This window comes from Delphinus delphis, chromosome 4 (genome assembly GCF_949987515.2).
Source record: "Delphinus delphis chromosome 4, mDelDel1.2, whole genome shotgun sequence".
Lineage (NCBI taxonomy): Eukaryota > Metazoa > Chordata > Mammalia > Artiodactyla > Delphinidae > Delphinus > Delphinus delphis.
Genome location: NC_082686.1, coordinates 25,297,620 through 25,322,945, shown reverse-complemented (window position 1 = coordinate 25,322,945; position 25,326 = coordinate 25,297,620). Strand labels below are relative to the sequence as shown.

The window sequence follows — 25,326 nt, the reverse complement described above, 5'->3', positions numbered from 1 at the left end:
TTTGTTTCCTGGTGCGCGAGGAGAGGGGATTGAGAGCGCCGCTTAAAGGAGCTCCAGAGACGGGCACGAGCTGCGGCTATCAGAGCAGACCCCAGAGACGGGCAGGAGACGCTAAGGCTGCTGCTGCCACTACCAAGAAGCCTGTGTGCGAGCACAGGTCACTATCCCCACCTCCCCTCCCGGGAGCCTCTGCCGCCCGCCACTGCCAGTGTCCCGTGATCCAGGGACAACTTGCCCAGGAGAACACATGGCGCGCCTCAGGCGGGTACAACGTCACACCGGCCTCTGCCTCCGCCGGCTCGACCTGCACTCCGTGCCCCTCCCTTCCCCCGGCCTGAGTGAGCCAGAGCCCCCGAATCAGCTGCTCCTTTAACCCCGTCCAGTCTAAGGGAAGAACAGACGCCCTCAGGCGACCTACACGCAGAGGGGTTCCAGATCCAAAGCTGAACCCCAGGAGTTGTGCGAACAAAGAAGAGAAAGGGAAATCTCTCCCAGCAGCCTCAGGAGCAGCGGATTAAATCTCCACAATCAACGTGAGGTACCCTGCATCTGTGGAATACCTAAATAGACAACGAATCATCCCAAAATTGAGGCAGTGGACTTTGGGAGCAACTGTAGACTTAGGGTTTGCTTTCTGCATTTAATTGATTTCTGGTTTTATGTTTATCTTAGGTTAGTATTTAGAGTTTATTATCATTGGTAGATTTGTTTATTGATTTGGTAGCTCTCTACATATATATATATATATATATATATATATATATATATATATATATATATATTTCTTTTTTCTCGTTTTGTGAGTGTGTATGTGTATGCTTCTTTGGGTGATTTTGTCTGTGTAGCTTTGCTTGTACCATTTATCCTAGGGTTCTGTCTGTCCATATATTGTTGTGTTTTTAGTATAATCTTTAATGCTTGTTATCATTAGTGGATTTGTTTTTTGGTTTGATTGCTCTCTTCTTTCTTTCTTTCCTTTATTTTTATTACTTTTAATTTTTTTTATTTTTAACAACTTTTTTTATTTTAATAACTTTATTTTATTTTATTTTTTAATTTTTTTCTCCCTTTTCTTCTGAGCCGTGTGGCTGACAGGGTCTTGGTGCTCTGGCCGTGTGTCGGGCCAGTGCCTCTGAGGTGGGAGAGCCAAGTTCAGGACATTGGTCCATCAGAGGCCTCTTGGTTCCACATAATATAAAATGGTGAAAGCTCTCCCAGAGATCTCCTGCTCAATGCTAAGACCCAGCTCCACTCAACGACCAGCAAGCTACAGTGCTGGACACCCTATGCCAAACAACTAGCAATACAGGAACACAATCACACGCATTAGCAGAGAGGCTGCCTAAAATCATAATAAGGTCACAGACACCACAAAACACATCACCAGACATGGTCCTGCCCACCAGAAGGACAAGAGCCAGCCTCATCCACCAGAACACAGGTGCCAGTCCCCTCCACCAGGAAACCTACCCAACCCATTGAATCAACCTTAGCCACTGGGGCAGACACCAAAAACAACAGGAACTATGAACCTGCAGGCTACTAAAAGGAGACCGCAAGCACAGTAAGTTAAGCAAAATGAGAAGACAGAAAAACACACAGCAAATGAAGGGGCAAGGTAAAAACCCACCAGACCAAACAAATGAAGAGGAAATAGGCAGTCTACCTGAAAAACAACTCAGAGTAATGATAGTAAAGGTGATCCAAAATCGTGGAAATAGAATAGAGAAAATACAAGAAATGTTTAACAAAGACCTAGAAGAATTAAAGAGCAAACAAACAGTGATGAAAGACACAATAAATGAAAATTAAAATTCTCCAAAAGGAATCAATAGCAGAATAACTGAGGCAGAAGAACCGATAAATGACCTGAAAGATAAAATCGTGGAAATAACTACAGCAGAACAGAATAAAGAAAAAAGAATGAAAATAATTGAGGACAGTCTTAGAGACCTCTGGGACAATATTAAATGCACCAACATTCAAATCATAGGGGTCTCAGAAGAGGAAGAAAAAAGAAAGGGACTGAGAAAATATTTGAAGAGATTATAGTTGAAAACTTCCCTAGTTTGGGAAAGGATATAGTCAATCAAGTCCCGGAAGTGCAGAGAGTCCTTTACAGGATAAATCCAGGGGGAAACATGCCAAGACACATATTAATCAAACTATCAAAAAGTAAATACAAAGAAAAAATATTAAAAGCAGCAAGTGAAAGACAAGAAATAACATATAAGGGAATCCCCATAAGTTTACGGCTGAACTTTCAGGAGAAACTCTGCAAGCCAGAAGGGAGTGGCAGGACATATTTAAAGTGATGAAAGAGAAAAATCTACAACCAAGATTACTCTACCCAGCAAGGATCTCATTCAGATTTGATGGAAAAATTAAAACCTTTACAGACAAGCAAAAGCTAAGAGAATTCAGCACCACCAAACCAGCTTTACAACAAATGCTAAAGGAACTTCTCTAGGCAGGAAACACAAAAGAAGGAAAAGACCTACAATAACAAACCCAAAACAATTAAGAAAATAGTAACAGGAACATACATATCGATAACTACCTTACATGTAAATGGATTAAATGCTCCAACCAAAAGACGTAGACTGGCTGAATGGATACAAAAACACGACCTGTATATATGCTGTCTACAAGACACCCACTTCAGACCTAGGGACGCATACAGACTGAAAGTGAGCAAGTGGAAAAAGATATTCCATGCAAATGGAAATCAAAAAAAGCTGGTGTAACAATTCTCATATCAGACAAAATAGGCTTTAAAATAAAGACTATTACAAGAGACCAAGAAGGAAACTACATAATGATCAAGGGATCAATCTGAGAAGAAGATATAACAATTATAAATATTTATGCACTCAACATAGGAGCACCTCAATACATACAGGAAATGCTAACAATCATGAAAGGGGAAATCAACAGTAATACAATAATCATAGGGGACATTAATACCCCACTTTCACAAATAGATCATCCAAAATGAAAATAAATAAGGAAACACAAGCTTTAGATGATAAATTAAACAAGATGGACTTAAATGATATTTATAGGATATTCCATCCAAAAATAACATTATACAATTTCTTCTCAAGTGCTCATGGAACATTCTCCAGGATAGATCATATCTTGGGTCACAAATCAAGCTTTGATAGATTTAAGGAAATTGAAATTGTATCAAGTATCTTTTCCAACCACAACACTATCAGACAAGATATAAATTACAGGAAAACATCTGCAAAAAATGCTAACACATGGAGACTAAACAATACACTACTAAATAAACAAGAGATCACTGAAGAAGTCAAAGAGGAAATCAAAGAATACCTAGAAACAAATGACAATGAAAACATGATGACCCAAAACCTATGGAATGCAGCAAAATAGTTCTAAGAGGGAAGTTTATAGCAATACAATCCTACCTCAAGAAACAAGAAATATCTCAAAGAAACAACCTAACCTTACACCTAAAGCAATTAGAGAAAGAACAAAAAAAACCCCAAAGTTAGCAGAAGGAAAGAAATCATAAAGATCAGATCAGAAATAAATGAAAAAGAAATGAAGGAAACAGTAGCAAAGATCAATAAAACTGAAAGCTGGATCTTTGAGAAGATAAACAAAATTGATAAACCATTAGCCAGACTCATCAAGAAAGAAAGGGAGAAGACTCAAATCAATAGAATTAAGAATGAAAAGGAGAAGTAACAACTGACACTGCAAAAATACAAAGGATCACGAAAGATTACTACAAGGAAGTATATGCCAATAAAATGGACAACTTGGAAGAAATGGACAAATTCATAGAAAAGCACAACCTTCTGAGACTGAATCAAGAAGAAATAGAATATATAAACAGACCAATCACAAGCACTGAAATTGAGACTGTGATTAAAAATCTTCTAATAAACAAAAGCCCAGGACCAGATGGCTTCACAGGTGAATTCTATCAAATATTTAGAGAAGAGCTAACACCTATCCTTCTCGAACTCTTCCAAAATATAGCAGAGGGAGGAACACTCCCAAACTCATTCTACAAGGCCACCATCAACCTGATATCAAAACCAGATAAAGATGTCACAAAGAAAGAAAACTACAGGCCAATATCACTGATGAACATAGATGCAAAAATTCTCAACAAAATACTAGCAAACAGAATCCAACAGCATATTAAAAGGATCATACACCATGATCAGGTTGGGTTTATCCCAGGAATGCAAGGATTCTTCATTATACACAAATCAATCAATGTGATAAACCAGATTAATAAACTGAAGGAGAAAAACCATATGATCATCTCTACAGATGTAGAAAACGCTTTCAACAAAATTCAACACCCATTTATGATAAAAACTCTCCAGAAAGTAGGCATGAAGGGAACTTACCTCAACATAATAAAGGCCATATATAACAAACCCACAGCCAACATTGTTTTCAATGGTGAAAAACTGAAAGCATTTCCACTAAGATCAGGAACAAGACAAGGTTGCCACTCTCACCAATATTATTATAGTTTTGGAGGTTTTAGCCACGGAAATCAGAGAAGAAAAAGAAATAAAAGGAATCCAAATCAGAAAAGAAGTAAAACTGTCACTGCTTGCAGATGACATGATGCTATACATAGAGAATCCTAAAGATGCTACCAGAAAACTACGAGAGCTAATCAATGAATTTGGTAAAGTCGCAGGATACAAGATGAATGCACAGAAATCTCTTGCATTCCTATACACTAATGATGAAAAATCTGAAAGAGAAATTAAGGAAGCACTCCCATTTACCATTGCAACAAAAAGAATAAAATACCTAGAAATAAACCTACCTAAAGAGACAAAAGACCTGTGTGCAGAAAAATACAAGACACTGATGAAAGAAATTAAAGATGACACAAACAGATGGAGAGATATACCATGTTCCTGGATTGGAAGAATCAACTTTGTGAAAATGACTCTACTACCCAAAGCAATCTACAGATTCAATGCAATCACTATCAAACTACCAATGCCATTTTCCACAGAACTAGAACAAAAAAAAAATTCACAATTTATATGGAAACACAAAAGACCATGAATAGCCAAAGCAATCTTGAGAAAGGAAACCCAAGCTGGAAGAATCAGGCTCCTGGACTTCAGACTATACTACAAAGCTACAGTAATCAAGACAATATGGTACTGGCACGAAAACAGAAATATAGATCAATGGAACAGGATAGAAAGCCCAGAGATAAACCCACGCACATATGGTCACCTTATCTTTGATAAAGGAGGCAAGAATATACAATGGAGAAAAGACAGCCTCTTCAATAAGTGATGCTGGGAAAACTGGACAGGTACACATAAAAGAATGAAATTAGAACACTCCCTAACACTGTACACAAAAATAAACTCAAAATGGATTAAAGACCTAAATGTAAGGCCAGACACTATCAGACTCTTAGAGGAAATCATAGGCAGAACATTCTATGATATAAATCACAGCAAGAACCTTTTTGACCCTCCTCCTAGAGAAATGGAAATAAAAACAAAAATAAACAAATGGGACCTAATGAAACTTAAAAGCTTTTGCAGAGCAAAGGAAACCATAAACAAGCTGAAAAGACAACCCTCAGAATGGGAGAAAATATTTGCAATTGAAGCAACTGACAGAGGATTAATCTCCAAAATTTACAAGCAGCTCATGCAACTCAATATCCAAAAAACAAACAATCCCGTCCAAAAATGGGCAGAAAACCTAAATAAACATTTCTCCGAAGAAGATATATAGTTTGCCAGCAAACACATGAAAGGATGCTCAACATCACTAATCATTAGAGAAATGCAAATCAAAACTACAATGAGGTATCACCTCACAGCACTCAGAATGGCTATAATCAAAAAATGTACAAACAATAAATGCTGGAGAGGGTGTGATGAGATGGGGACCCTCTTGCACTGTTGGTGGGAGTGTAAATTGTTACAGCCACTGTGGAGAACAGCATGGAGTTTCCTTTAAAAACTAAAAATAGAACTGTCATACGACCCAGCAATCTCACTCTTGGGCATATACCCTGAGAAAGCCATAGTTCAAAAATAGTCAAGTACCACAGTGTTCATTGCAGCTCTATTCACAATAGCCAGGACATGGAAGCAACCTGAATGTCCATCGACAGGTGAATGGATAAAGAAGATGTGGCACATATATATAATGGAATATTACTCAGCCATAAAAGGAAATGAAATTGAGTTCTTTGTAGTGAGGTCGATGGACTAAGAATCTGTCATACAGAGTGAAGAAAGTCAAAAAGAGAAAAACAAATACTGTATGCTAATGCATGTATATGCAATCTAAATAATAATAATAATAATGGTACTGAAGAACATAGGGGCAGGACAGGAATAAAGACGCAGACGTAGAGAATGGACTTGAAGATACTGGGAAGGGGAAAGGGTAAGCTGGGACAAAGTAAGAGAGTGGCATGAACATATATACACTACCAAACATAAAATAGATAGCTAGTGGGAATCAGCCGCATAGCACTGGGAGATCAGCTCGGTGCTTTGTGACTACCTAGGGGCGTGGGATAGGGAGGGTGGGAGGGAGACACAAGAGGGAGGAGATATGGGTATATATGTATACATATATCTGATTCACTTTGTTATACAGCAGAAACTAACACAACATTGTAAGGCAATTATGCTCCAATAAAAATGTTAAAAAATAAATACCAATATGGAAAATATGAATATTGTTTTGCTATATAAAGGAAGTGTGTTTTGGGATTTTATCAGATTTTATTTTTACCTAGTCTGCTGTCTCTGTCTCATCTCCTTTTGTACACATATATGATTTCAATTCCCCACAAAACCATTGGTTAACACATTAACTATTACAGAAATTATCCAGATGCCAGTTTTTTTAAATGACCTTCCATTCTTAAAACTAGAGTCCTTTGATTTGTGTGCTACTTAGTTTACCATTTCATTCCTTAATTTTTGCTCTAGTATTTCTTCTTTTCTAGGAAATCTGTACAGTACTTCTCAAGAGGGAATTTTTAGCAAAGGAGTTAAGAAATTCTATTTAAGGAAATGTGCACAAAGAGAATAATAATTGGTTCTGTTTATTAAAAGCTGTTCAAATTGTCTGAATATTAGTTGCTGTTTTCTTGAGTGGGAAAAAATTGGCATATTTTTATATCTATATGGTATTTTATCTTCTGGATATTAATTTTTTGGCAAATTATGAAAACCCACCAGTAAATTAGTATTATTTGGAATTCTGCAAATGGAAGGTTTTAAGTAACTGTTTATATTTGTATTATGAAGGAGTCAGTACACACTGAAATGTGATTACTTCAGAGTGATTCACAGTCATATCAATGTCCAGTGATTTGGGGTGAGGAATCTCTTGTGCTTACTTTGTGCAGACTCTGTGCTGAGCATTGTGGGACCAAGTTCATTTCATTGTACTGTATTAGAAAAAGAGATATCACCTTACAGAAATTCTCATCTACTTTAAAAGAACAAATTTAATCTATTTAGTAAGACTATGACTGGTCAATTCAAATGAAATTATAGTGGAAAGATACTTTAATTCTGTTATCACGTACATAGGAATGTCTTAAATTAGAGGACAGTGCTTAGCAATATATGTATACTTTTTTCTCAAATGCAGAGAAAAAAAATACTTAAAGTCAAAATACATTTGGTGTTGGTTACAGTGCCTGTGTCTTTGTCCTGGGGCAATTAATTCATTTGAGGAGTATAATTCTACCTTAACTTCTCTTGACCCAACTTTATGTTCTTCACCAAATCAGCCAGTTCCTTTTCTTCAGTCCCCAAACCCCTCCACATAATGGAATTGTGGCAAATTGCATGTTGTTGGAGATTGAGAAAGCCCATGGTAATGAAACTTTTGTTTTTTTCTCAATCATTGCCTACACAGTAAGCAACAAAAGACTAGAACAAGCTGTATTCTAGAAACCCTTCAAGCATATGAACAATTGCCCAAAAGAGCCCCTCTCAGGCACACTGTAGCAGCCAGAAATCAATCGGTATAATTCAACCTTAGTTCCCATCTCTCCCTTTACTCTTCCAAATGGGTTAGTAAAACTTTACAGTAATTGGCAACAAAGACAGTTGAGCAATAGAACATAATCTTCATGGACTTTGTACCAACTATCATATAAAAATTCTCTGCGGCATAATTTATAATATTACTAACGCTCAGGTATATGATGCATGCATTTGCTGATTTTTCTCACACTCTGTCTTCTAGGCATATAAAAAATAAGAATAAAGTTAACATCCCTGAAAGGCACATTCATAATAAATTATTGCTTGGAAACTGCGGTTTTCAAGTTTAATTGTCTCTTTCCCTTCTATAGATTTATAGTATCTTGACATATGAGAGGAATAAATGGGAAGGATGACTGGGGACTCATGGATCCAGTAAAAGAGGGAATGTGATATTTTGCCACCTGCTCACCTTATTATAATTTTGTGAGGATTGAGTAAAGTAATTTAGTACAGTCTCTAATAACAGGAAAGCTTTGGATATGGAGTTTCTTTGGTCAAATAAATGATCAGATTAAAATGAGCATTACTGAATACAGTAATCTTGTCTTAACCTTAGTTTAGTTTTTGAAAAATGTTTTTAAAAAAGTATCCAGCTGCTTTTTTTTTTTTTTTGATCTAAGTCTGAAGGGGGAAAGGAGAAAGGATCTAACATGTGTCCCTCTTTATGCCAGTCATTAATTTGTATTTGTATTATTTCTCTTCTTCACGACCACTCTAAGATATATATTTAAATCTTTGTCTTTCAGATAATAAATACAAAGTTCAAGAAGACTAGGTAGCTTATCAAAAGTGATGTGTACAGTAATTGGTGGAAATGGTTATGGTGGATTCACCCACATACTTTCAATGTTTGAAAATTGTATGTTACTTTTTGGTCTTCATTTTGATTATCAAATTCTTACATAAAGAGTGAAAGATAGGACTAAATACGTACTGATCCCATTCTTATAGTTTATATGTAGGAAAGGAGATTTCTATTCCACTCCCTAGGAGAGAAAAGTAAGGGTTGAGTATTACCCTCATGCTCTCTGTTCCCCATTCTCCATCTCCTTTGACCAGAAGAAACTGGGCTGTTAGCCAACTTTTGATACTGGCCAATATGTCACAAGACCTTTGGCCTGTGAGATATTTTGGTCCATAAGACATTTGGTTCATTCCAAAAGGTCCTTAAAATTTGGTCCTATATAAAATGTCCATGAGCATATTTAGTCCATGCCAAATGATTTTGGACAGGACCAAATTATCAAGGACCTTTTTGGTGTGAACAAATTTCTTATGGACGTTTTGGACAAGACATAGTCCTGCAAGGAATTGGTCATATGGTTCAGCCACTTTTTATAATTTTGGTGGGTTTGTCTTTAGGAGAGTAAGGGGGAAAACTTAAGTCCAAGGATTTCTTGCTTTAACACATTTTTTTACCCCACTAAGTCATTCCACATATTTCTCTTACAGCATTTTATATACCTAAGAGGTCCTCAATAACTGTGGGTTATTTGAATCACTCAGTGAATCAGTAAACAGACAGATAAATGGAAAACAGAACACTAATTTAGATATTTGTTGCTGACTTTTAAAGTTTTAGAAATAAATTTCTCAAAATATATTACAATTATTTTTTCAGTTTATTTTAGATTAAAGGAATTAGTCACTATAGATCCTAAAATCAGTTTTTGAAAGTGTGTTGAAAGGTGATTTTAGAGGCTATAAATAGTTTTCTACATTGGATAAGGGACTATGGGCTGAAGAGCAGTTTTATTTTTCAATATGTTGTGCTACTATATGGTTAACACCTACATACAACCCCAGGCAGGCTTATCCTACCATAAAAGACCTCTATAGGTTTAGAGGTGGGATAACTTGTTTCATAAAGCATTTTGATTAATGATTCGTATATCATTCTGCTTTTCAAACATCACACCAACCATTTTATCCAAGAATTATTGTGTTGCTCAGAGATCATTTATAATTTCACAAATGTTCTCTCCTTGTATGTATATAACATTTGATATAAATTCTAATAACATAAAAATGGCAGTATTATTTTTGGAGCTGACGATCCACACACTATTGCCTTTATGGAGTTTACCTAAAGAGATTAGGTTCACATCCAGACCACTTAACATGAAGATTAAGTTAGGACCAGAGAAGACATTTTGGTTAACCAGCACATAGACAAAGGTACAGTAGACAATTACTAGGAATCCAGAAAAATTTTCACATTACAGTTACATATCAGGAGTTGGCACAAGGTAGGCATTTAATGAAAAATTGCTGAATGAATGAATCCAAGGCAACTTTGGTACTGGTTTGGCAACCATACCGTGTTAAGAGAAAGAGCAAGCATGTCTCCCTTGCATGCAGAGAGAATAATTAGAGAAAAAATTCCCTCACATCCTATGAAACTTACATCCTTTCTGGCAGACATTTTGATCCTATTGGTGGTGTTCTTAGCAAAAGGTAATAACCATGGCTCTAATAGATGAAGTACTGAAGTGAGATCAGATAATCCAGGCCTTGATTGCCTCAAATATATTGTTAATTTTTGGTAAAATATTAGGCTAAAAGTATAAACTTTGATGCTCTAGTTTTCTTATCTATTAAATAAGGGTACTGTTAACTGCTGTGTTATCAGAGAATTCTCAGGAGTCAAAATGAAATATTAGCAAAAAGTTGTTTTAAAATAAGAGAAATAATATTAAAATTGATCTGGAGTTGCCAGAGGACTGCTGGTAGTTAGCTTGTCTGTAAAAATAAATGACATAAAAATATCAATTACATTTAAAAACTGATTATTAGGAATTCCTTCTGTTTAATATTTTACTTGAGAGTTTTAAAAATTACTATGAATTATTAATATTTATTAACTTAAGAATACATCATTTGTATCTGGAGCTGAAAATAAATCTATTATGTTTTTATTGATTTTTAGAGCTGTACAGCAGAGGTTTTTAGATGTGCTTACTTTTTAAATAATGAAGATGATGTTTGTCAATTATCAATAACTAAACATAAGAATTCATTAATTTCATAATGGCTGTAGACTAAAATGTTCTAGATTAATCTGCTATTGTTTGAAATAGGAGCTTGAGTTATGCTTAGACCATGGGCTTTGGAGTCCAGAGGAATTCTTTTTAATTCCTGACTTTGATAATTAATAGCTGTGTGGCTCTGGGCACATTCTTTATTCCTTATGTATTTTTAAGTGGAAAAAATATTAGTCTCTACAGAATCATTCTGAGAACTAAATGAGATAATGTTTGCAAGAGAGTGGCATGTACATATATACACTACCAAACGTAAAATAGATAGCTAGTGGGAAGCAGCCACATAGCACAGGGAGATCAGCTGGGTGCTTTGTGACCACCTAGAGGGGTGGGATAGGGAGGGTGGGAGGGAGGGAGACGCAAGAGGGAAGAGATATGGGGATATATGTACATGTATAACTGATTCACTTTGTTATAAAGCAGAAACTAACACACCATTTAAAAGCAATTATACTCCGATAAAGATGTAATATATATATATATATATATATATATATATAGTACCTGGTCCAAGTAGATACTTCAAACAAATAGATTTTTCAAATATTATAAAAATGGTCATGATTATGGATAACACTAAAAGTAATGTGGTTATAGTTTTATAACAATTTACACTTTAAAATCATTTTTATATGAATTCAATACTTGTGATGACTTCTAAAATATTTAGAAAATTTTATTATTTACAATTTATGGGAAGCAGATTTTCAGAAGGTGAAATGCCCAGTGATTCTGGTAGTTGACAGACAGGATTAGTGTTCAAATCTTTTGACTTCAATTTTTCTACAACAGAATGATTTTCCATTTTAACATAACTCAGGTTAGTTTTTAAATGATTGATAATTTCTCAAAGCACTCTTTTGATAGTCAGTATGATCTTGATAAGACAAAGTGAAGAGGTAGTGACCAATTGTAGTTAGAAACATAGGGTGGAGAAAATGCTGGAATAGAGCAAATTTAACATTAAACTTTAGATTGTCCTTTCCAAAGAGTATGATACATTTTGAAAGTTATCATTTCATTATATTTTAAATTCCTTTCCCTCATTTATAATGACCTTACAAATGTCAGGGTTTCATTTCCAAGGCTGCATTATCAGAGCCATATTTTGAGATCACACACATGCGCACACACAAACACACTCTCACACATCATATATGCATACATACATATATAGAATTTAAAATATGAAAGGAGCATTGGAATTGGAAATGCATATCCTTATATATATAACTAGGCACTATGAACTTTGCAATATTATTAACTATGTTATTCCTAACCAAATGTATGCTTTATACATTTTGATATGAAGACTAAATATCTAATTTAGAAAGAGCCGCCAGAAAAATATTGAATCCTTGACTAATGTCATAAAGTTTTATGATCATCAAATTATACATTTTGAAATGCCATAAGTACTGACCTGAAGTTGTTGCAGGACTCATCGTAGAGAAATTCTCCAAAGACGCTGGAATAAAGTTGGTTTGACGTTAGGGTTTAGAGTAGAAATATATTACAAAACATCGAGTGCAGTTTGAATATTCATTCAAAGGGCATCTGATCTACCAGAGTTTCCGTTTCATCCTTTCTCATCCTGAATGTTCCTATTTATTTATTTAATTATAATTTGATTGTGATACATTTGATGAATTTCCAGAATCCCTATGTATTCTCTATAAATTTACCTATGCAAAATATTTGCTTTATTTTACCCATTTAAGAAAGATATCTATTTATTCATCATAATTATATAGAATAATTTATATTTAAGAGAGACAATATAACACACCATATCTTGTCAGACCTAGAATCAATTGTTTTGCACTGAAACAAATGGATGCCAAAATAATCTTACACATGATAATATCTACAGGGAACTAAGTACTGTTTAAGTATAAAGTGCTTTTCACATAAAAGATAAAAACTAGCTATTTTCTTCACCCATTAACATGTTTAATATTTTTAAAGATATAATGATGACTATATTAAAAATAAAGAAAATCATATCTTATGATCTAATGAATTTGTTTTCATTCAAAACAATATTTATGGTAAGTGGGTCAAGAGGTATGTCCTCTTCTACTAACTAGATTGTTTATTACGTTATTTCTTCATTACTGCACTGTCTTCTTTCTAAAAGATCTATAGCAGTTTCATAAATGTTATATGGTAGATTATTGATGAAGAAGATAAAATAAGTTTTATAAGATATTTTCATAAAGAAGATAATATTTTAATTTTCACTATGTTTGGTTTGACAGTATACTATATAAAAATCAAAGGTATCTGTGAAATTATTAACCAATTTAAAAATGTAATAAATTTGAAAATTCACATGATGCAAGTGAATATTAAACTTAAATACCTAAAATTAATTATGTTGATTATGTTAATTATATTAATTATGTTTATAAATGTGTTTTAATGTAGTTCAACAAGTTAAATGTAACTTCAACTTCTGGATCATATTCTTAAGTTGATGTTGTGATATAGTTTATTGCATTTATGATCCTTATTCTAAGTTAATTCAAAGGATATAGTTTTATTGAATAAATAAAGTTTTTAAAACCACAAACTCCCCTCTCCCAAATAGTCCCACCATAGAGTCATGAAAATAAGTTTCAGCACACCTGTCAATTCATTTGCCTCTGCAGACCTCCAGAAACTGATGCCTATTCAAATAAAGATAGCAAGATACCACCTTTCTAGAAGAAAATTGACTATTGAAAAATAATCAACATTGTTTAAAGACAAAACTATTACAAAGAAACTCTAATATAAGTGCTAAGAGCGCAGATATTAGGCTAAGACCGCGTGGGTCAGAATCCTCAATCCACCTCGAAATAGCTAAATTTTCTGTATGTTAGTTGTCTCATCTGTAAAATGGGGGTAGTAAAGATACTGTGTAATAAGATTGGTATGAGGAGTAAATGTGTTGATAGAAAAACCACCTGTTGTAGTTAATAATAGTTAGTAGTAGTTTTCAGCTCATTTGAATCAGACAAAAATCCAAAACAGTCTCTGCTCCAGCAGCTATGCCAGAGGGGACCAAACCATCAGTTGAAGAAGCACTTAAGAGCCTGAGCTGTCTTCTCACTGAACAGGCACAGCAGGATATAGTAGGGGGCTTAGTGAAGGAGTACTGTGCTTTATGAACCCATGTTGTAAAGGAAAGCAACTCGAGGTTTTGTATCCACTATAACAAAATTTTAAAAATGCATGTTTTTTTATGTTTCCTTTAAGGGCAAATCTATACTGACATCTCATTCTGAAGCAAAACTATTTGAACTGGCAATAAGCTGTTTGCCTTTATTCCACTTGATGTGGATATTTATATATTGATGAGCTTTCTAACATCTAAAAATTTCTGAATTCTAAAACATATTTAGCCTGAAGGTTTACAGATAAGAGATTGTGGATCTGGATGGGCCTGGCAACTTACTATTGTTTTCAACCAAAATAGGACTCGGTATACATGTATACATGTTTGTTGAATTAAATTGAATGGGAAATAACCAAAATGGAAAATTTAGAATGACCTAACATTGATAGGCATTATTGTCTTGCTATTATATTTGATGCCCTATATCTCTTCCCCTTTGATTATTTTTATCTTAAAATTATTTATCATTTTAAAATAAAGTTTTATTTTTTATAAGTAACTGGGATGAATCAAACTCATAATCCCCTCTTTTTACTTCCTTTCCTTCCTTTTTTTTTTTTTTTTTTTTGCGTTATGTGGGCCTCTCACTCTTGTGGTCTTTCCTGTTGCTCCGTGGCATGTGGGATCTTCCCGGACCGGGGCACGAACCCGTGTCCCTTGCATTGGCAGGCGGACTCTCAACCACTGCGCCACCAGGGAAGCCCTTCTTTTAAGTCCTCAGTCAGAGACTGGATTTGCCACTTGACTATGTAATCTAATAATATCTATATGACTATCACAAAGTAATGTGTCACTTTCCAATGCAGGGTTCCTGGAAAGTCAGGGTGTGCTTGGCCAATGGCAAAAGTGTGATCAGACCCACAAACATTTATGCATGCCAGTATTTTCAGAACCTTTTTGATGTTTGATGTTTTACAAACATTTTCTCACTGACATTTTTCTCCAGAACAGTTTCTCCATATTTTATTTTTACTATGTAAATGTGTTACCTCAGTCAATAAGACAGGTTTCTAAAGTCCAGGGTGATCCCACTGCTCCCCTGATACATAGCTAGAATTTTAATTTCATAGCTTAACAATTCAAAGAAATCAAATAATGTTCACAGGTACCTGTAATATCAATGCTGTTCACATCAATATGGAAAATGGCCAGTTGGCTGGATTTCTTTGCTTCAATGCCTTGAATCATTTCTTCTTTTACATTTTCATCTGACACCCACTGGGCAAAGAGAAGGTCAAATATGACTATAATGCTGCCATTTCTGCAAAGCAAAAAAATGACATAAGAGAAAAAAGTTAGCCTTCTTCAAATGATTTGTGTTCAATTTATGTAAGGTGTCTTTGAAATTCTCCACGGTTATCCCCTTGTTAATCCTTATTACACCTATACAAAGTAGGTCATATCAAATATTATCTTTATTTCACAGGTGGAAGAAAGAGAAATTTAAGGACAATGTTTCTCCAAGAACACAAGATATATCCAGATTAGAACCTGATTTTTCTGAGTTCCACATTAGCATGCTAATCCCTAGGCTAGACCACAGATACTTGTGTCAAATTAAATCAAATCACATGGTATCATGACATTTATTCTTATTTTACTGTTTGAAATAATGAAGAATGTGAATTTGTAATTTTTCATAGATGACTTCTAAGTAGGAATAGGTCTAAAGTAGTTTCACTGATTTCAGAGAAAAATTTTCTATATAGTTTACGAATGCTTGATAGCAAGCTTATAGCAACTAATTTATATCTACTTTTTCTTAATATAAAATAAATAAAATATGCCCTGATTTAGAAGGGTAGAAAGAAGACAAGCATAAGTGGATTATTGGGAATTTGTGGGATATTCTGTCTCACGGTCAAGTGTTGGGATTATCTTGCCTACTCGTCTCCGACCATAACATTAGAGTTCAAGTACATGACCCAAGTCATCTTCTCTTTTACTTCATCGCCTTCTCTGAAATATGCATTTTCAAAGTTTTCTTCACTGATGATTTGTTTACAGTTTAAAGAATCATAAAAATGAATAAAGTTTGGGCCCACTAGAAATACTGGAGAGATTTTTGCTCTTCTGTCTACATTTCTACTTTGCTACTGTGCTTTTAGGATACAACTGCTTGGGAAACAAACTCTAGCTCTGGTCTTCATTCTGTATCCCTCAGTAAGCTGGGGGTACTCAGGGTTTACTTGGACCCTTAAGAGGCAGACCAAGGAGAACCAGATTTTGCATGGCATGTTTGCTGGTTCTGAAATTTACACATTCACATTCATATCCTTGTGATATCTTTAAGTTAATGAGTTTCTTGAAGGGTTTCATCAACTCCTGAAGAGTTCTTTATGTATCTGTATGTATATATGTCTTGATAAAAACCTATAATAAATGTTTTTTTTTTTTCCTCCAAGACTATATACAGGATAAAAATGTTCCTGAAAGATCACAGCAGATCAGCATTTCCTCTCGGTAGGATATTCCTTTTTGGTTTCTGTGCTACTATTCAGGTTCATCATTTAACAGAAGTGATTCCTTTTTATGTAGCTAGCTTTTCATGATTGATGTGAACAGGATTCTCTGATCAATAATTGCACATTTCACCTCTATTAGATATATTATTTTAAAATGTTAGAATGTTTAACTTTCCAATCATCTGATTAAATCAGAGTATCCAAATCTTGTAAATGGCAAGGCTCCTTAGTAACTATTTAGGTCCGGGTTCCCAAATTTACCCGCACATGGAATCACTGCTGTCCTTGATAAAAATAGATTTCATCACAGACACTGTTTTTATCTATTCTTCCACACTTGTTAATTTTTCCATGCTGGCTGGTCTCTAATTTTGTTTGAGAATAACTCTCCATTTTCTCATGGCTTCTCCAACCATTTCTCATGTCAATGATAGTTTTATTCATGGGCATATGACGAGGCCCTGGTCAATGGAACATGAGGGGATGCTGATCGGAAACTTCTTGAAAACTTCTTTATATTTAATCAAATAAAGGTTCATAGTGGACTACTACTCTTCTTTGTTGAATGTTATTATGTATACATGTGATTGCTGGAACTGTCACATCTATGTTGGGACCATGAGGCAAGCTATGATTGACAAGCTAAAGATAGTACAATAAAACAATGAAACCACCTAAATTCTTGATTATATCTCTGTCATTGTTCCACTGAATTAACCTCTGCTGAAACCTCCAGATTTCTTGTGATGTCAGATGGTAAATTCTTGTTGTTTAAGGCACTTTTAGTCACATGTTCTGTTAATTGCAATTAAAAAAATCTTAACTGGCATACAACTCTCAGGCCTCATCCATATTTATTTGAACAGATGCTCAAGAAAAGGGAGATGACTATTTTTGCATCTGATGTTGGCCAACATTGCGATTTTATAAATAGGGAGAATGAGACTCAGAGTAATATAGGTAACCTTGCCTAGAGTTATACAGCTTATTAATATCAGAGAGAGAGAAAGGAATAAAACCCAGAACCTCTGTTTCCCAGATGTGTTTTGCTATAGTTCCCATCCCCACCCCACATACCACTGCTATCAACACCATTGTGAACTATTTGTCAATAGGAAAGACAATACAACACATTTGCCTAGATGCAGATCCAGGTTTTTATCATCTTACATTGTTACCAGAACTTTATATCTAAAAAGATGTAGAAAATAGCTAGTTGGAATTGGGGGGGGGGAGGATGGATATTTTATTGCCACCACACTTTGAGAGATAGAAGCTTCCCTCTTCCTGTCCCTTTCCCTTTCTCCCTCCTCCTCCCCGCCACCTGTTCTTTTTCTTCTCATTTTCCCTCATCCTCCATCTCTTCCTCCTCCTCTGCTTCCTCCTTTTCATTGTCTCCTTAACAAACCTCACCCCCCAAAAATTCTTAAATGGACAGGGTTCAATATGGTAAAGATAAAGTGAGAGTGAGCAAAGTCCATTAGTTTCTCTGTCTTCAATTTCTAATCTTTACCTCCTTGGTTGCACAGCAGATAGCTTTAATTCTGATGAAATCGGATTTTTCTCTTTGTGTAACTTTCACATATTAAGTTTGACTGACCACTTGCTTTTATTTTATTTGAGTTAGGGAGTAAAAGAGGTAAGGTAATTTTGGTAGAGAGCGTACAAATCTGGAATTTTCTTTCACTGAGTTGAAAGTAACTGGATAAGTTCATCCTCAGGCATAAAACATCTTTGTATGAAAGATGTGTTTTCTTACTTGTGAATTATACATTGAATTTAATAATTTATACTTTGCAAGGACAGGAGTGACAGATCCTATATCCACATACAGTTGTATTCTTTAAAATTTGTTTCTTACTCAGAGTAAATGTTGAGATAAGAGAGATATACAGTAAAAATCAGGAAACCCATAATAAACTTTTGTGTTTCATGTAATAAGAAAGCTATATTATGTTAGTAGTTTAATAATGATCTCTATCACTGCTGTGAAATTGAATTTATTTATTAAGGTAATGTGAATTCTTCCTTTAGGGAAAAAAAAAAAAAAAACAATGGCCATTTTCATTTCAAAGTACTGTTCCAGTGGAATATCTGAGTCTGTTTTTTTTTTTTGTTTTTAACAGATAAATCCTATCATTATACAGAGAGCCTGTGTGCAATAAATCAAATGTTTCTTATCTCTTATTTTCCTTAATGATACTGATAACCTCTAGGGTTGCTGAGTAAACAAAAGTCTTTCCTTTCCTAACTTGATGACTTATCTGTGCTCAAAGGGCAAAATAAGCTTCATATTGCCATAAAGTGTAAACAGCACTTTATTAGAAGAATCAACTCCTAAATGCTCTTTGAGTCAAAGTGCTTTCCACAAAGCAGAATAATAGAAAGTGTTCCCAGATGAGTGTAAACCATTTGCTTGTCCTGTAGAGTGGCTCTACACACACACACACACACACATACAACTTAGCAGGGGGAGCAAGATTTGACATTAAATAATATTTTTAAAAGGAAAAAGTGATAGATTAATGACTAAGTTTAGTATTCTGAGTGCTATAACTTGACCATGTACACAAGAATGAGGTGTGTATTTCAGTAAAATCAGTAACAAAAAAGGAAATAGGCATTTTAAAGGATCTTTAGATGTATTTTTCACAGTTGGTGTGGCTATTGTTAGTTAGTTGAGAAGTCAGTTATTTCTGTGTTTTGATTTTATCAATTGGAGTTTAAGGTGAAAATAATTTACAAAAGGAATTAAGAGTCTGTCAATTTTTTCTATAAGTGGAATATGTCATTTTAAATGTGATTATTTAAAGTAAACCTAAACGTTTGCTTGTTACTTTCTTTCCTGCTTCTGAATTTTTCTCATCCTTTTATTCTCTGTCTCCCAAAGTACCTACCTGTAATTTATATTACAGACATTTTCATGAAATTCCTTTGCATTGCATCTTTTAAAAACTCACTTCTGATTTAAAAGTAGTTCAGCTACAATGAGGTGAAAGTCTCTCTACACTGATGAAGTATATTATTTGAGAATTGTTATAAAATACGTATCAAGGCTTAGGAACTATATTAGTCTCCTAGGTAGTTTAAAGGAAGGGAAAGAAATAATTCCTTAGCTCAAATAATTTACAGTTTCACATATAGTGATTTTACTATCTAGAGAAACATAAGTTTACTTAATAAATATCAAAGAAAATGCTCGGGTTTTGATAAATCACCAGACCTTATATAAAAGTCTATATTCAGCAAATTTTCCCAATCTAGTAAAAACAAAGTTATCCAGCATGTTGTAAACAAGAGAAGATAAAGAGTTCCATTAGCAAAACTATCCTAATAAACTCTGCACTAGATACTGTGCTTTGCATGGGTTTCACTGGTTAGAGCCTGAGGAAGGCGAGGAAGGACCAGGGTTACCTCTCCTTAAGCAAGGTTTTAGTTCTAAAACCTTTAAGAACTAAATTTGAATTGAAGATTTAATGCAGATCTCCACAGTCAATCCTCTCTAAAACTGCAAAAGAGAAATTGGTTCCACTCATTCCAAAGCAGAGAAATAAAGTGAAATAAAATCTTTCATGCATGGTTTTACCTTCACAGAATAAATACTGAATAAATATTTTAAAACAGTGCTTTGAGGAAAACACACAAACAAAAGAAAATAATAAAAACCTTTCCTGAGAGTTCACCTGTGTCATTATAGCCCTAAAATTAGGCCATGAAAGAGGCTATCAGAGATCATAAGTCCTGGAAAACAGGAGTCAAAGCCTCTGTGTTGTGGATAAGAATGAAGCCAGTAGATGGAGGGAGGGTGGACTGGCTACTGAGACTATGATCTCATGAATATGCAGTGGGATAAAGAATGATAAATATAGATAGATAAGTAGGTGAGAAAGAAGGAAACAGAGTTCTAATTTTTTTTTTTTTTTGGTATAAAATGAATCTTTGTGCTTTTTTTCATGGTGGCTTCCACTAAGTGGATACATTTTGTTCCAACAAGAAATGGCAAGGCCTAAAGTTTCCTTCTGCCCATTAACTAATTCTGTCATTGTTTTTCTTTTTCTAAACATAATCTCTTTTCCTTTGACTTGACCTCCCTACCTCTATTTGGTCATTGAGAACTAAGGACCCTTTTACTAATGTCAGGACTTTTGTGAAGACCATGTACCAAGTATCTTTGGTGCCAGGCTTTCAGGTTCAATTAGTCTTTCTATAAAGTGAGATTAGTCTTTCTATAAAGTGAGGCTCACTGCATTCTCCAATGACCTGGAGTACCCTATGGCTTCTATTTGATATAGGTTAAATGTCAAGACTCCTAGGCATCTGTATGCAGTCAACCTCAGCCTTCTCCATGTGTCTCTGAAAGATTTTGCACTTAGGGGAGAGAATCATGTTAATATGAGATAAATTATCTAGCATTATTATTATTATTTGTTACAAATATAAAAGTTTATACTATGCCACTTTTCTCAATCCTCCTGGAAAATGTTGAAAATTCAAAATGTTGCATTTTCTCCTAAAAATAGTGACACTCTTTTACAAATATTAACAAAAAGATCACTATTTTGTGATCCTGTGCTTTCTATCTATAGAAAAATTTTGAACTATACTTACTCAAATTGTAAAACTCTTGAGTTTTTATATTCATTTTTCAGATTACTTGATTGAAAGATATCATCTATCTAAAAAAAGAAAAGGTTAAGAAAAGGCATATTAAATTTAAGATTTTGTTTAAAATTTTAAACAAAGTGATCTTTATATTCTACTTAGAACTGTATTGGAGTGATTTCCTTCTCTGTGATGATGGGTCTCATACATTTAAGTATGAGTAAATGTAAATGTAAGTACCTTTACATTTATTGACTAATTTTTTTCAAAGAGAACAAGATCTATGTATCTTTTGGCAAGTGGTTAGCAAAACTATGTTATGAAATTTTAAACTAGTTGAGGAAAGAAGGTCTCTTACCATTTGCTGAATGTCAAAAGCAAGAACTTTGAAATCAACTGAGAGTTTGTCTTGCAAATTAGGATTATATGTAACTCCGGATATTATTGTCAATGTCCCTCTGGCTTCATGACTTTTTCCAAATGCTGCATCTAGATGAATTAATAAGAAACAAAACACTGAAAATGTGAATAATGAATAAGAGAAAATATGCACATTCTGGTTAAGACATAGAAGTAAAGTTCTTGCTTAATGTGTTGGCCCTGGAGTTCTTGATTTTCTTCTTTGCAGTCTTCGTGTTTCATCATCAGCTGTTTTTTATTTTTTAACTTATATTTTTAGCTATCTAGTTGTTTTAAAAGATTGAATATTAAACTTCTTCTTCTCTATCCCATTATTTTTTTTTTCTTTTCTTTGAAGTCTAACCAACTCTCCAAGCTTCCAAGTTTTGTTTGGTTTTTGTTTCTTTGTCATTGAGATTTCTGTTGGAAGATACAGGGATGATCAACTTCCACCAATCATGGGAACTGATTCAGGGAAACATAGTGAGAAGTGGACCATTAAAAGTTTTGTAGTTACTTTCAGATACTTCTTGAACACCTGGCATCAAGGGACACTGCTCATTTTCTACATGTGGATTGCTGTGAAGATTTCAGTGTGTGTATTACTTTGGAGCATAGCTTTGAAACTACTTCTCTCATTCTAATAATTATAAAATTGGCATGTATGACCTTTTGCCATTAGATGGAGACTGTCATTACTGGAGAAGTTATTGAGAATGCTGCAGAAAATTTATTATCTCAATATGAAACAATATAAGAAAAAAGCTAACAAACTGAATACAAACATGGGAAATAAAATGTGCCACTAAGGCCAGTACAATCCCATTATGAGATTATTTTCTTTGCATATATATTTATATTTAAAATGAATTGCTTCAGGTGAAACTCACACAATGATGAAATCATTAGTAAATGTAATAATAATGATGCATTGACCTGGTATGAGAAGATGTTATTTCTTCTTTTCCCAGATGGGGAAATTTGGGCTTAGATTCACTAAGAAAATTTCCCAATGTGATAAAAGTGACAGATCTGGAATTCAGAAAAAGGATTGACTGACTTCAGAACCCAAGATCTGTCATATATTGACACAAATCTCCTAGTCCAGAAGGAACTGTAGAATTATTACTTTAAACAATAAACTTGCACTTCGTCTATACAGTTACCATTGCATAATTGATGTAATATATTATTAATACTATTTCATTTGTTTTTTAAATATTCAAAATAACATTTAGACTTGCATATTTAAAAGTGAAAGGCAAGGAAAGACTGAGGAACTGTCATGGATTAGAGGAGACTAAGGAAACATGATAACTAAACCCAGTGTTGGAATCTGCACTGGATCCTGAACAGGTAAAGACCTTAGTGGTAAAACTGGTGAAAGTTGAATAAAGTGTTTGGTTCAGTTAATAACATTGTAACAATGTTAATTTCTTGGTTGTGACAATTATACTATGTGTGTACTAGATATTGACATTAGGGGAAGCTGGATGAATGTCTACAATTTTTGCAACTTTTTAAAAGTCTACAATAGTTTCAATAAAAAGTGTTAAGAGTATATAAGAGTAAAAGTATGTACTGAAAGTAGAATGTCTTATATCCTCTAGTGTTCTGTTACTGCCTATCTCAAATCCCTTCTTATATTCAGTTGTTCAATTAAATCATATTAACATTTATAAATATTTATTTTTTTATTTTTCTGGTAAAATAACTAACTTTTGTATTTTTATTGAGCATCAAGGCTTCCAATAGACTTCCAAATAATTACATATCCTTGAAGTTATTCACAGTATTTAAGTAAGACCAAAGCAGCCTCTTTTCTAAAAGTCTCAGTGAATTTCTATGATTTATTAAATTGTTCTTATAATTATATAAAATATCACAAGCTTTCTTTCTCTTTAAAATATATTCCTGTATGTAGCTATAGTAGTTAAATAAACCAGAAATTATATTGGACTTATTTTATAAAACTATAAATCATATTTATTACATCCTAATTTACTTATTTACTAAGGGAAAATAACTAACTCAAAGGCTGAGCATTTTGTTTTCTTGGTAAAACCCAAATCACTCACATATAAAAGGTTTTGCCCTGAGAGTTTTCAGAAGGAATTAATATGCCTATATATAATTCATCATTTTTTTAAAAAATGTGAAAATGTTCTCAGAAAAAATAAATCTAATACCCAAGTTTCTGCTATGCTGCCATTTTTAAAAAATTATCTTAGAAATGAATAAATGGTAAAGAAGAGCACAAGTTCTAAAGTTGGACTGTCTAGTTTGCACCACCTGGCAATGTTGCAAATTTAAGCAAGTTACCTAAATTCTCTGTCTCTGATTTTTCACCTATAAAAGGAGGGTAATAATAAAAACTAACTCGTAGGTTTGTTGTAACAAGATAATACAATTGGAGATCTTTTAAAAGCAGTTGGTACAGGTAATTTAGCTCTAAATAAGAATTACCTTTTCTTTTTTCTTTCTGTCAATCACAAATTGCTACTCAGGCAACTTGAGATCTTTATAAATCCACAATTACATTCAAGTTGCCTTATACTGTTGCAATTCAAATTGTTGTACTAATAAGAGAATAAACATATAATTCTCTAGAAATAAACAATATTTTTTCTTTAACCTGGCCTACTTATCTCCTTCTATGGTCAACAATGTTTGAATAGGTTTATGACTTAAATTCTATCAGAACAGACCCACAGGCTATGAACCTACTTTATTATATGTTGGAACTGAGAACATTATCATTTTCTGTTTTAAAAACTTAGTCTCATGTTTGAATCCTGAATTAAAATCCAAATTATATATCATGTTAAAAAAATTCTATGAAGTAAACTACAGTGAAGCATCTGGATGCAATAAAAACACCTTGCCATGAAAGCACAGCAATGCATACAATATGCTGGCAGGATTCTGGAGATTAAAGTGTATACATTCATCTGAGAGCACTTTTCTGTAGCCAGGTCTATATGACTTACCTCTTTCTGATCCCCTGATTGACAGCCAGGCCACTGCAATTAACCCAACACAGAGCACCACCAATATGGCAAAGAGAGCTGCAAACATGACTTCATAGGTGCTGAGAGAATGGCTCCTTGAGGGTACACTTCGCTTTGAGCCCATCTTTGGTTTTTGAAGGTTTGCTACTCTAAGGGCTCTGAGAGAGCATAGAAGCTTCACCAGCTGAAGAGCACAAGCTCTCCAGTTTTCCAAGAAGACTTGTCTAACAAATCTACACTAGTCTTACTAGTCAGTGTAAATGAGTTGTGTATGTCCCTTTGGCAACATTATGTCTCTATACATTAAGTAGCTTTAAAAGTGCAGTTAATGTTTAAAAAGATATTAGTGAGTACAGAGAAGCTTAGAGTTGTAAATGTTAATCACCTGAACAGGCCAGTTGTCAGTGTGAATGATGTTAACTGCATGTTGTAAACAAAAATGATACTTTATCATTTTGAGAACTGGTAGAAGAAATATGAAATTCATGGTAGTCAAATTAATCATTGGGCACATGCACATGATATTTGTAAAGAGTCCCTAACAGATCAACCTTCCACCCTCTGACTCAAGTCATTATTAAG

The 25,326-nt window shown here is 34.1% G+C and overlaps 1 protein-coding gene across 2 annotated transcripts in view; it reads right to left on the bottom strand.

Moving 5' to 3' along the window:
- Nucleotides 1–24,868, bottom strand: part of TMPRSS15 (transmembrane serine protease 15) — a 132,260-nt gene extending 107,392 nt beyond the window's left edge. The window contains exons 1-6 of one of the 2 annotated variants that reach the window (XM_069540618.1): nt 24,724–24,868; nt 21,693–21,823; nt 21,341–21,408; nt 15,377–15,528; nt 12,528–12,572; nt 10,769–10,802 (exon numbers count right to left, since the gene is read on the bottom strand). In XM_069540618.1, coding sequence (XP_069396719.1) covers nt 10,769–10,802; nt 12,528–12,572; nt 15,377–15,528; nt 21,341–21,408; nt 21,693–21,823; nt 24,724–24,868 — 575 coding nt within the window. The remainder of the gene's footprint in view (nt 1–10,768; nt 10,803–12,527; nt 12,573–15,376; nt 15,529–21,340; nt 21,409–21,692; nt 21,824–24,723) is intronic. The other variant, XM_060009838.1, reaches the window with a different exon arrangement.
- Between the last annotated feature and the right edge of the window lie 458 nt (nt 24,869–25,326).